Here is a 13,162-nt window from a genome sequence, read left to right on the forward strand (position 1 = left end):
CTACTAGTAAGGTACACAATATCGGTGGTTGGAGACAGCTCGTCAGATTCCGTCGAGATGGTGGTTGCGTTGGGGAACTAACAAACCCTCACCACCGTTTAATGTACGTAATTGTACTGCTGTTACGGACACCACATGGTAAGTGCGTAAAACTTCGCCTTAGCATCATGGAAGGCACCCGGCCGGAGCGATGTCTGGTTCTGTTTTGGACGGGATTTGGGTCCACATCCCGACCCGTGTGGTCTGCACTCCGACTGCAGAAGTAGAACCCCTCCCTGATTCTCTACGACGTTGCTACCTAGAGCCTCGAGAAAGGGAAAGCCGCAGCTAGCACGACTCAATGTAACGCAATGGGGCGACACAACGAATTGAGCATCGTGGAGTTTACCGAGCCTCAAGAGAGTTAGGTACTAGTAGTAAGAGGGGTGAGCCAAGGGATTCAGAGCGCTCTTCGGTATTCCACCACTGTCAGTCAACTATACTAGTACCTACTATAAGCATGCGAGGTTTAATACTAGTTTGCAGTGATCTCGGCTATCTCAGCACACATGGCATCCCCCGACGTTCTCGACACTCCTATCTCTCAATCAGCAGTACGAAGTAGCAACAGATGGGAAAGATGGCTGTCCCAGCTTCCCGGCCGCCGAGCGTGCCAAGCGGCGCAAACTCCCGGAGCAAAAGCCACGAAATAGGTAGCAGCGCAGCGCATAAATTGGGATCTTGTCCCGGCTATTTGCGATATATATTATCCCGCTGACACCGCTTGCGCGACTGCGGAGGCTCACAGAAGGCTGGTAATAATAAGGACTTGATACCTATCTTTGGCTCTGGTGCATCCCAGCAATGCGGCCCCCATGGATATGACTGCCGGCATCGCAGACAAGCTTAATTGAGCATTGGGGCTTCCGGGAGGTTGAGTTGGCATCCCTCTCGCTGAGCTCTGCACATCATGCCCTTTGCCTTATTCGAGTCGAGTTGAGACCAAAAGAGACAAAATAAGACCGGCAAAAAGAAGGACTGTGATAAGGGGCTCGGCCGGGGATCGAACCCGGGACAGAAGCTAGAAGCCGGTAAACCCGGCTAGCCACTTTCATAGCCACGGCTTGGTTAGGCTAACACCCTACTAGCCGTAGGCCCAAGGTCTTCCCAAGGCCTTTTCTCTCTTGGTAATAACTAGCGTGTATCACTATAACCATGTCTTTCCTATTACTTCCGACGAAGGTTTTTACCCGGCCTATTGTCATGAATTAACCTGCAGAGGCCGGTAGGGGCCGACCTACATGGTCAGAGGGTGAGCCCGCGTCCAATCATTACGAGCCAGGAAGGACCAATAAGGATTGGGAAGATTGGGAACAATGCCAAGAACAATTGTTCCCAAGGAACAACGCCAAGGAATGTGACGACTAGATGCAATTGAACAGGGTCAAGCCGGCTGTTGTTGTCATTCTATTTCGTGAATCTAAGGTTGAGGAAAAGAAAGAGAAGTTCTAAGTCGGTGGCCCAGAACATTACACGAAGATATTCCTGATTTGTGGGTCATGTGACCGGTCATGTGACCGGTGCTCCACAATACCCGTCAATCAGGGAGGTCGTGGGTTCGACCCCCGCCTGGGGCGACACCCATACCGACCGTGACAGTGCTATAAGATACGGGTAATCTTAAGGATTGGCTTCGTGTGACGAAACCACGGGCAGTCCTGCCTCTGAAAGGGTTCGCCGGTCAAAGGTATCTGCTGGTCGGACTATAGGTCTCGGTAAAGCCAAAAGGTTCATAACAATGCTTGCCGCAATGTCTGCACAATAGGTAAGGGCTATTGCTTGAAATTGCTCACTAAGGAAGCTAGCTATCTGAATGAGGGACAGAATGATAGAACTATATACAGCTTCCTCCCCTAGGTATCCCCGTACCTAGACCTTTGGGACATTTGGAACAATTGTTGTTCTCATTGTTCCATCTGGAACAATCGTTCTTGGCATTGTTCCCAATCTTCCCAATCCTCATTGGCCCTTCCTGGCTTGTAATGATTGGATGCGGGCTCGCCCGCTGGCCATGCAGGTCGGTCCCCACAGGCCTCTGCAGGTTAGTCATGACAAGGACCTATACCGACTTAATATCCTACTAATATAGCAAAGGTACAGGCTAGTTATTGTCGGCTACTTAATAGATTAGGCGATAGGGAAGGGCAACAGCAAGGGTGACAAGGGGAAGGGGTCGGGGAGCTAAGAAGATCAAGTTGATTACAGAGTCTGGCGAGGAGTGCTGGAAGAAAATCACGACCCATTGTCAACGTATATAAGCAGCTGGTGGAGAACGGGTGGGTAGCGTATATGGATGTTGGCAAGGCCGCGGCGGCTGACGAAAAGGATGTATTGTAATGATTTGGTCAGAGATGAAGCCCGAAACTAGGAGAGCTGGCTAAGGTTGTGGCTGGATATCCTTCGCGTCGTCCCGAAGTGAAAGGATATATGTGAAAAGGGTACTTGATTTTATGATGAGTCTCGCAACATCTGCACAGGGTGAACCCTAAGCGAGAATCATAACCACTAGACCACCGAGCCAATCACGTGCTGGGCTCGGAAAGCAAGCCATCTATATTCGGACGAGCCTGATCCTCAACCAACTGACGACATGACCCATCTAATGCTCGGGTCTTCCCCTGTCCAGGAGGCCCGATACTTGGCTCCACGCTCGCCAAAGAGGAGTCTACCACCCAGAACAAACACCCAACTCCCCCTAGGTATATCTTAGCCCAAAGTTGCTCACTGCAACTCCTTCCCTCCGTCTTCCCCCTGGCGCCAACCCTCCCTCTTGAGCGCCCACTTCATCGCCGCCATCACGTCATCTACCACCGCCCTCGGCTTGAACAGGCCCTCCAACCTGCCGCCCCTGCTCTCACTCCACACGCCGGTCTTCACCAGCACCGACACCCACTCCGCCCCATCCTCGCTGTCGTGCTCATTCGCGCCCGCGATATCGCTCTCCGGGTTATCCCCAACCATATACACCGTCTTCAGCTTCAGCCTCGCCATCTGCCTCTCGCCGTCGACATGATCGTGCCCGTGCTCGTGCTCGTGATCCCTTTTGCTCCTCCCCCCTAGCAGCATCTGCCGCCTGTGACTCGCCAGCACGCGCTCCGCAAACCGATACGTGCCCGCATGCGGCTTGCCGATGGTGGTCGCCTGCAGCTCGGCCTTGCCCTCGGTGATGCGCCGCCACAAGCCCCGCAGAGCGGCCTGGAACGCGCCCTGGCCCAGCCGCGGCAGGTGGTAGTTCGCGCTCCAGAAGAGGTCGGCGTTGCTGAAGTAGAGGGCGGGCTGGCCGTCCTGCTGGAAGCCATGGTTGGGCTGGGAGCGGTCGTTGTTGCGTGGCGAGAAGGTTCCCGGATAGCCCTGCGAGGAGAGCAGCAGGTCCGTGAAGATCTGCATGTCGAGGGCCCAGTCGCGCGGGTCGTTGAGGACGAACATGGCGTCGACCTTGAGATGGGACGAGAGTGACGATGTCGTGGATCCGTTATAGAGCGGTTTGGGCAGCGGCTCGGAGGGAGCGGTGAAGGTGGAGACGGTTTGGAAGGGGAAGATGGTCGGGTCGGCGGCATAGATGTCGGCCGGGGTGACGACGTTCCTAAAGCCGTATCTGCGATATCGTCAGAGAGGGGCTTGGGGCTGGCCGGTGTGATGCTGGGCGCCCATCGCTTACCCTTTGAAGATAGCACGGCATTTCTCATAGTCGGAGCCCGTCACGAGGACAGTCTTGTCCCGCAAGCTGTCCGGCCCTTCGAGGAGCTCGCGGAACGGCGTGTGGGACTGGACGAAGTTGTCTGTCGACAGCGGCACGCCCAGTTTCTCCCCGAGGTCGCTGACACGTTCCGTCTCGTGCTTCCCGCCGCCGTTGGTGAGTAGGATGAAGGGGATGTTGTAGTCGTTCAGGAACCTCAGCACCTCAGTTGCCCCGGGAATGGGCTTGGAGACGTGAAGCAGGACGCCGTCGATGCTACTCGAGCGTCAGTCAGCCCGTCTCGTCTTCCCGATTATAGTGATACCGCCCGCAATTGTGGCAGGCGGGGAAGAATTAAAGCACGCACTCAAACGCAAACGCAAAAGAAGGTGGCTCCTGCCCCTTCGCCGTGAACTTGAAGCCTCTGGATAATGCAAGCCCCGTCTGCGGCTTCCTTCTCACCGCCGCATCGCTGCCCCGGACCCGTCTTGCAGCAGCAAGCGAGCCGATTGAACAGCGCGGACAGCCCGCCACCGGGTGGCACGAGAGCAACCTCGCGGTCGGCGTCCGTGATGTAATGGAGGTTGCCAACCTGAACGTACGAGCCGCAACACCCGCCATCCCTCCTTCACTTTGTTTCCCTCTCGTCCGTCTCCTCGCTTCCCTTCTCTTCCCTTCCCTTCCCGTCCCGTCTTCCCACCCTGAGCCTCTGCGCTCCCACCTTGAAATGAAGGAAAACGTGACTTGTGGGACGTAATAAGGAGGGAAGCTCCGGGCCTACAGGACTGAATTAAACTTGAAGCGGAAGAATGACGACGGGTCTCACTGCCCGTTCAGATGAACCGCTTGCTGGTTTGCAGGGGCTTGGAGCGTTTATCGTCAGAGAATGCCCCACCTGCAGCGTCAATGACAGTGGGGAAAGAACGCACGTTGCGTTTTACTATGCAGCGAAGTACTCTCTGACTTCAAGTTTCAACACATGACGAGATCAGCACTTTGGGACGTGAAACGTCAAGTCCTCGGACGTTTGGACATTGGAGCTGCGGAGAATTTATTTGAAAACTGTATGTACATAAGGTACTTGAGCCTTTTGCTGCTCAACGTATCAGTCTCGAGTCGCGATGAACAGCAGGATGCGGTGCCGTCGCACCGTCAAGGTCTTAGCTAAATCAAAGTTGGCTACTAGTACCTACTAACTCGAGCGCCTCGAGGGGAGCTTCCAAATTCTGTTTCTCTGGTGTTTGAGTAATACGTCAAGCTCCCATGACAGCTTGAAGCTCAGGCTTCAGGTTCTTGCTAGATCCAGCAGGTGGGACTACAGCAGCGGTAACGGGAGCTCCGGCCGCTCGGCCGGCATGCAAGGGCATCTGCGCATTCCATTGCGGCTGCGAAGATGGAAGGTAGACCATGGATGAATCAGGGCATCACACGACTAAATACCAGTCCTCCATTCATTCCGTCAGATTCTCTACAAGCACAAAAAGGCGTCCTCGATTCCCGTCCACACCGGCTCGCTGGCTTTGTTGATGAGGTGCTCCAGCTGGCTCTCCATCTTCATCTAGGGGCTCAACGTTGCGCAACACCTGTCCCCTTCGTTCACATTACCATTACTTCACTCGACTCCATCACCTTCTTGCAACGTTTTGCCACACGATCAAGCGAAAAGCAACAACCAGCCGCGCCGGGCAAGTGCCGTACGGACGGAGAACGGGTTCCGGCTCATTGGTGTTCCGAACAACTCATATTAGGATATGCCATGCCGTACCGATGTCGTCTATCCGCTCCGATATTCATGAACAGGCGTCTTATCCATCATGGCTTCCCCTTCCAATCCGCGGTGAGAAACGTTTTCCTCTTTTATCGGGCTCGGACCAGGCCTCGTCCATGAAGCTGCCCTGTGGAAGGGAGCTTGATGCCAGCAACAGGCCTCGAATCAGAAACCAAGAAAGAGATATTAAAGAGAGATGAGAAAGAAAAATAATATCGTGAATGCATCCTCGGACCAAGCCCCTTTTCGTCTCTTTCGGAAACGCCGCGCCGGAATAGCCCAACTAGTTCTTGAGGTCGAAAACACACAGATGCCGTGGGAAAACCGGAGTCATGATGATATTCATCAAAGATGTCGTCCGTCGTTTGCTCGTCCACATTATTTACCGAGCATTGGGGCGTCGATGCAAGCCGAAAATGCCAAACAGAGACTCGAATTACCCACGTTGCTCGCTCGCCTGTTGGTCAGGATTAAGCTCTGGGAGGACTGAAGGGTCCGTGACGGCCAGACCATTGATGTGTGGTGATTATACTGGTCGTGGGGGACAAGAACAAGAGTGCTCTCGAAGAAGGGTGCAAATTGCCCGGCGATGGATGATGGTTGATGATGATGCAATACAGTCCGAAAGGCTCCGCGAGACCCCGAACCAGAAACGGCGAGGAAGAGAAAAGAAGGAGACGAGAGGTGAGCCGAGATTTTTTGTCGATTTCTTGTTTCTGCTTCGTGTCGAAATGCTCGGTATGGGACATTGATTATATGCTCAAGGCCCAGGCTCGTCGACGCAGGATAAACCGCACCGACAGACCAGGAGCAGTCAAACGTCTGCTCATGCGCGGCTCACTTGGCTTACCGAGGTACGGCTGCGCTCATCTTCTTCAATGACATCGCTGAGCCTGGTAGGGTGGTGATGCCGAGGCATCGTTTCCCACCCGGGCACTGCATAGCCCTGGCCGGAATACTCTGCGCCGCCCGTGTACCCGCCTGCCCAGTGCGAGCTGGACGGAGGATAGTTCGTGGGCGCTTGCGAGGCAGCAGTCTCGTAGTCCTCTGCTCCTGCGTCAGATCTCCTCCCTCGGCTCGGCGATCCCGTGGGGCTGTGGAAAGGGATCTTGTTGCCATGCTCGTCCGTCAGATAATTTCCCCTGGCATCCATCATATACTCGCCTTCGCTGTACCCCGTCTCAGAGCCCGCACCGTAGTCGCCCGCCTCGTGGCCGGTAGGCCCGGGCTGCTGGTAATACCCAGCACTTGCCTCAGCGGCTGCGGCAGATGAAGATGGCATGCCCGGAGTTGGTGCGGCTGCATATTCTGGATATTGACCCCCTTGCGCGTACTCCGACTGCGATCGGCTGTGACGACTTGCAGCGCGAACGGGCATGTTCTGTGTCATTGGCACTACCTGCACCCCTCCTACAATGGTCGGGTGGCCTTGTTGAAGCGACACCGTACGGTCGCGCTCTTCTTGCTCGCGACGGCCGAGCTCCTCCCAGGCGCGGCGTGCTTCCTCCTTGGAGATGAGCAATTCCCGTCGCATCTCGGTCACCATCTTCTGCAGCTTCATATTCTCGGCCTCGTGCTGCGCAGCGCTTCGGAGCGCGTCGGCTCTTGCCTGTCGCTCTTGCTCCATCTGTGCCTCCAGCATGGCATTGATTTCTTGATGTCGCTCCAACTCGGCCCGGGTCTCGAAGAACCATCTCTGAAACTTGCGCTCGGAGCTGGCGCGGAGCCGCTGCAACTCAACGACGGCGTGGAAAAGGTTGGCGCCCGCAGCCGAGAGGTCCGCAACCTGCCGAGAGAGCTGCGTGCTTATGGGGTTGCGCTCAGCCTCATCCGTGTTCTCTTGCAGTCTTCGCAGCCAGAAGCTCGTCATGCCCTCCCAATGGGCCGACAGGGCCTCCCACCGCTCGAAAGCATGGGGAAACGAATTCTTAATCCGGGATGCACCCATGCCCTGCGCCGATGACTCGCCGGGCTGAGTAGGCGCCGCAGTAGGATTTGTCCCGGGCTGGGCCGCGGTAGGGAAATTTTGCGGACCTTGGGCTGCTGCTGGGACACGCGTCGGGCGCAGGGGTGGCACCGCGGCCGATGGCTGCTGCGTGGGAGCTGACGGGACACTGGTGGAGTTCCGAGCGGATGGCTGAGCCTCTTGCGCACGTTGTTGCCGGCGTTGCGTTGCCGGATCTGGGGGTATATCGCCTCCTGGAACAGCGCCAGGAACGGGCGATCTCTGTTCTGCCGCCCGGCGTTGTGTCTCTTCAAGTAACCGAGCCTCCTCTTCGGCACGGGCACGCTCCATCTGTTCCCGCTCCGCCCGTTGTCGCGCCTCACGCTCAGCCCTCTCGCGCATGATCATCCTAGGACCACGAATAACTTGCTGAGGAGATCCAACCTGGGCGGGCGGAGCAGTCGGTCGAGAGGATGAGGCAGCATGACCATTGGTAGTGGCGGGGCCGCTGCCGCCACTGAGAAGGTCGGCCATTGAAGCGTTCTCCTCGACAAGGTCCGGAGAGAACGCGTTTGGTTTTCGGAGTGCTTCCTCGAGGGCCCAGAGAATCGCACTTTTGGTATGTTTCGAGAGCCGGACGGCCGGGTGCGGTGGAGGTCTTGTCGAAGAGGGGAGTTGTTGGTATGGGTCGGACGACGATGGCAGAAGGGACGACGCTTCTTCAGCGTCGTCGCTCAGCTCCTGGGAGAGCTGCCGTCGTAGAGGATTGAAAGGTTGCTCGGCCTGTTCTGCTACTGCAAAGGACCCGGCTGTCGAGAAGAAGGGTCGCGGGCTGATGCCAACAGTGACCGCTTCGAGGTGGACCCGGCGCGGTGGCTCTGACGGGCGGGGACTCGGGCTGGCTGAGAAGCGAGGGGTGCGACGGAGAGTCCGATAGGAGGACGGAGTCGGCGACCGTTCGTCTTGGTGAGGAAGCGCCCGTTGCTGGCGCTGTTGGACGGGGTTGATCGGGTTGTCGTAAAACTCGCTGGAGATACGAGGGAACGACGTTTGACTGCCAGCAGCAAGGTCTCCCAAGGCACCAGCGGATGCTGGTGAGGCCGACAAGGCGAGTTGTCACCACACGCAGTGGTGACGATGGCTTGCTGGGATTGCTGGGGGCTGTGTTCAGGTTCAGAGTCGGTGACCACGCAGGCAAGCGCGGGGATGTGTTGGTGAGCGGAGCAGCCAAGGACAACTCACCCTAAGAAAAGCTGGGGGCTGGTGGTGAGGGAGCTCTGACGTTCCCTTAGAGCGAAGAAATGAAGTCTTCCGGGAAAAGTGACTGGATGAAAGGGAAGAGCCTGGCTCTCTAGCACATTCGCAGGGGCATCCACAGCTTGGAAGCTTGGAAGAGCCAGTTGGGTGCTGTTGCGGAAATGCGGGAGGCGGGACTCGAAAGTGCGTGGCTGGCAAAGACCAAAAAAGTAGCTTCGGTCGGCCAAGGCGTGTGCAGGTGGTCGGGTTGCTGGTCAGCACCGCCAAAGTCGAATTAAAAGCAAAGGAATGGCTGGTCGCGCGTCCTCCGGGCATCCAGTGCCTCGTCTTGACAGGTCTTGCGACACGGAATAAGGTGATTCTGTCGGGTGTGGTCGTCGCATTAGCATCTTCGCGCGCGCATCGCGACTCTCCATGGCTGCCCGACCGGCTCTCGAGGCCAAGCTCCAACGCTCTGCACTCACCGCCACCTCAGCACCACGACGAGCTCCGTCGTGATGCGAAAAACGAGGGAATGTGGAAAGAGATGTCCTAGCTGCTGGCGCAGGGCATGCTCGGGTTCCAATGGCTCAAAACGAGTGTTCAATCCGCCGAAGCTCAACAGGTTGCCGGAGCTGTTGACTTTTGAGCGATTGGCGAATTTGGAGAGGGCGGTCGAGGACTGTAAGAGGCGCGGCGCCGACACCAAGTTGCCGAGCCTTTCCAGGGGTACCAAAAACACCAAGAACCGGTGCACGGACCTTAGCTCAGCCGATTCGCTTATGTCCTGAGCGGTTTCTGCTAACTGGAGATAGTTAAACAGCTCAAAGATTAATCAGTCCTGGTCGGCGTGAGCCGGATCAACAAACATTGCCCTGGTGGACCGTGGTTGCAGTTAGAAGCTGCGCCGAGGTCGATTGATCAAGCACAGAATAACATGCCTAACTCCCCGCACTTGGTTCCAAGCTGAAATCCCGCGGAGTATTAAATGAGAGTCGGGCGCAATATGCAGGTCAAGGCTTGCAGCTGACTGGGGACGATTACCATGACACAAATCAAGAAAATCCTAACACTCGGGTACAGATTACCAAGGCTTCTTCCGGCTCACGCTGATGTTGCTACGGCACACGGCGAACGCATACTGCACCTCCAGTTGTCAGCTCAGGGTCTACTACTAGTACCTGGCAGTGAGGGGTCGGGTACGGAGATGAGCCAAGGTGGCCGTCGTCAAAGACCTTCCATCTTATCGGGCGGCGCATCGAAAGCCGTCTCTGACCAGATAAAGAACTGCCTGTCACCAGACATGCACTCAACTGCTCTCGAAAGGGCGCCTACTAGCTTGAATCTGGAGCATAAAAGTGAGGAGGTTGGGCCACTTTACGAAGGGAGCTTGGGCTGATGAGTTGGCAGTACATACATGAAGTGACGAAACGATGGGTCCAACAGGTCCTGTTCTGCCAATCGCACGATAGCTTCGGAGGCCAACCCGATCCCAATAGGGCGGTTCCGGCAGGGTGTTCACACCCTCTCTGTCCTTTCTCCCTGCTGTGTACATATAATACGTGTAGTACAGTAATATTAAACTGTACGGCCCACTTCAACGACTTAGGTACGTTATCGGGTGACCGAGCAGAATGGCATGTTTGGGGTTCAATTGGGTTCTGAAGGCCCGTGACGGTGCTGCAATGCGTCCAATTCATGTTGGGCCATGGATTGCACGAAATGACTGACGGAACCTGAAGCCCAAATGCACCCGCCTGCCTCACTATGGATCCTGGATGAGATCAACCCTGGTCCAGCGGGCACATTGGAGATGTTCCGGAAGAAGCACGGAACCACGTCGGGCCCGATCGGTGGATGGATCGGAGGTGTGGAGACAGCCAATCACATTCAGCCGACATGAGTCCCGAGGAGCCGGTCGAGTTTTCCAGACCTGAGACGTCCAACTTCTCACTATGTCTGATTGAAAGTGGCTTCCAGTAGACTGGTCTCCGCCTCTGGATACAACAGTGAAGAAGTAAATATACCTCCCCGTGATCAAAGCAGAAAGCAGCTCACGCTATTACGGCACTAACATTGTCTTAGTCTCGACTCTCGAGCAAGAGTGAGAACTGGTTCTGGCAACAGATTGATACAGTGTCTCTAAATACCTATAGATATCAACGATTATCCGGACTTGGCCTGTAGATATCAAAGTTCAAATTTACAGACGTCCACGGGTGAAGTATGAGTCGCGGACGGTTGTAACTTGGAAGTGAGTGTTGACGAATGGCAACTGCTAGTAAGGAACTTCAAACCGGTGTCTTCGGCCATGGAGGGCACTGCCTAGATAACAGCTACGTGCTTAGCAGCCAGCTGAAAAATTCCAGAAGCCGGAAAGGAGCCTGAACGTCGACACTAGCGTTTGGCTCGCCGGCAACTTTCAGCGAACCGGAACTCCGTAAACCACACCCTCTGGCACGGATTGTTCTGGAACTTGAAGCCGACGTTGATAATATACCAGCTAGTATATACCCGATATAGGTTGGGTGGCGACGACAATCTGACTCGGGCGCTCTTGACTCTAGAAAATCCCCGAATGGCGAAAACAGCCTGACACTGATGGAGAAGGCAGTGAAACCTTATCACAGCATCGGGTAGTTGCGATCTGAACCTGCAACCCGCCGTCCTACGCGAATTCGGCGTCTCGAGTTCGCCGATTGCTAGAGTACCTTACCTGCACCCGCTATTAGACTACATTAAATGAGATGGGCTTCTCTCGCTTGGGCAGCGAAGTCAAGTCAGAGTTGAGGCGAGCTCTTTATAGGCCCAGTTTACGCCTGGTGTGGAATAACTACAGGCACCTAGTAAGGAACCTATCCAACGCGAGATACTATAAGGCATATGGCAACACGCCCCCGTGTTTTGTTACTGGGCGGAGTAAGGTACCATGTGATGGGTATGATGCGGCGGCAAGTAGTGGTCTGATTCCAGTCCTACCTTCTTGTTATCAGCTATCGAGACGCGGCGTCAACAGCCAAACCATCCACAAAGTTCAGTGCCAGTGGCACTTTACGGTTCTCATTATGGGAGGGAATGGTCGGTCATGTTCCCAAGCTACCTAGAAACCTGCCCGTTCCATCTTTTAGCATGTAGTAGGTCATAGCGCGATAGTGCTTCCTAGATCACGCTTCCAGCAGCTACAGCTTCATGTCATGGCTCGTCGGACCCTGAGATACCTCGTTCAGCCCGCCGCGCCGTATCCGAGTATGATCACCGAGAGGCAGCGGGAGACGGGAGTAGTATAGCGCAGAGCTTGAGGACTTACCCAGCTACCCTAGGTATTGTACCAAGCATAAACTGATGCAGGAAACATGCCTGGGTTTCTGCATAAAATCTCGCGCAAGTCTGAGGGCGGCTGATCGTTCTCCGTTTCCTTTCCTGTCCTAACAGTGGTCGGCTCCCAGGGTAGATGCTGACTTTGGAATCCATTACTGTCATAGTCCCTGGGCAGTGTGGAGGACGAATCATGTTGCTTTGCTGGTTCAAATTGCTGGTAGTTCCTGTTAGACTTCTTCATGCTTTACCATATGAGCGGCTGTGGTATTATTCCACTGTACACAGTGAACTGAAGAGCTACGCCCTATTCGGAGCTTAGCAGCTGGATGCGAATTGAATAATGCATTAGCAGTGCGGTGGGTGTACATACTAATCATCCGTAGTCCGTGCAGATCTCGTCGGTGAGGGTCATATCTAGTGTTGCTTGTTGCGAGGGCGCGAGCTGCCAACCTGCAACATCGGCCCCTCGGCCTCCGGTTCGCGAACCCGCCTCTCCAGCCCAATTCCGTCTCTGCTCGGGCGTAGGGAGTTGGCCGTCCCCCTTTTCTTCCGCCAAAATTACATGATGAGCATTCAACCAAACTCGTAGATTGCTTTCAGGGACTGACTCTTACTCTTGACAGCCCGTGAGTTGCGAGACGTAGCATGCTAGTCACCCAGGAAGGCCGGGGTTTAGTCTTACACTAGAACGATCGAGTGAAACCCCGCCATGTCCACATCCACAAGTATCATCGTCCCAGACGTATTCAGATTTTCGAATCGGAGTACGTACCGCTTCAGTCCTGCGGCTCTCCGAGGGATTCTACTTCCGACTAGTTTGGCTGTAGCGGCTTCCCTCCCGAGTCGTCCAACGACTTCCATACGCCCCGCTGCTCGCAAGTGCAGGTGGAAGCGGTGGGTCGGGAACCAAGCCCAGGGAGAGGACGGTCCAGGTCTACGGCCGACGGACATCCGCTGGCGCAGGGTCCTGGATACGACAGCAATTGATGAATACGTCGGCTACGGGACGGAGGGAGGATCCCTGAGGCGAGGGAGCTGTGTTCATCCTTTTCTTTCTTTTTAAAAGAGAAAATTGAGACACCAACCCTTTGGCATCGACGGCGTGGACGTTGATAGGGAGCCGAAGGCACGGTACGGTACCACAACCCGGATGGAAGGGTTGATTTATTGGACGTGGCAG

The 13,162-nt window shown here is 55.4% G+C and overlaps 2 protein-coding genes across 2 annotated transcripts; both read right to left on the minus strand.

Moving 5' to 3' along the window:
- Positions 1–2,760: 2,760 nt before the first annotated feature.
- B0T15DRAFT_489515 (HAD-like domain-containing protein) lies at positions 2,761–4,336 on the minus strand (the record flags this gene model as incomplete). The annotated part of the gene is made up of 3 exons (XM_062866606.1): positions 2,761–3,634; positions 3,698–3,991; positions 4,083–4,336. The coding sequence occupies 3 exons, from the start codon at positions 4,334–4,336 to the stop codon at positions 2,761–2,763; spliced, it is 1,422 nt and encodes a 473-aa protein (XP_062726649.1).
- Positions 4,337–6,309: 1,973 nt separating this feature from the next.
- Positions 6,310–10,374, minus strand: B0T15DRAFT_482058 (uncharacterized protein; the record flags this gene model as incomplete). Its single annotated transcript, XM_062866071.1, has 2 exons — positions 6,310–8,519; positions 10,341–10,374. 2 exons carry the CDS (start codon positions 10,372–10,374, stop codon positions 6,310–6,312), a joined length of 2,244 nt encoding a protein of 747 aa, XP_062726650.1.
- Positions 10,375–13,162: the final 2,788 nt, after the last annotated feature.

Source organism: Chaetomium strumarium (genome assembly GCF_033439665.1).
Source record: "Chaetomium strumarium strain CBS 333.67 chromosome Unknown B0T15scaffold_1, whole genome shotgun sequence".
NCBI lineage: Eukaryota > Fungi > Ascomycota > Sordariomycetes > Sordariales > Chaetomiaceae > Chaetomium > Chaetomium strumarium.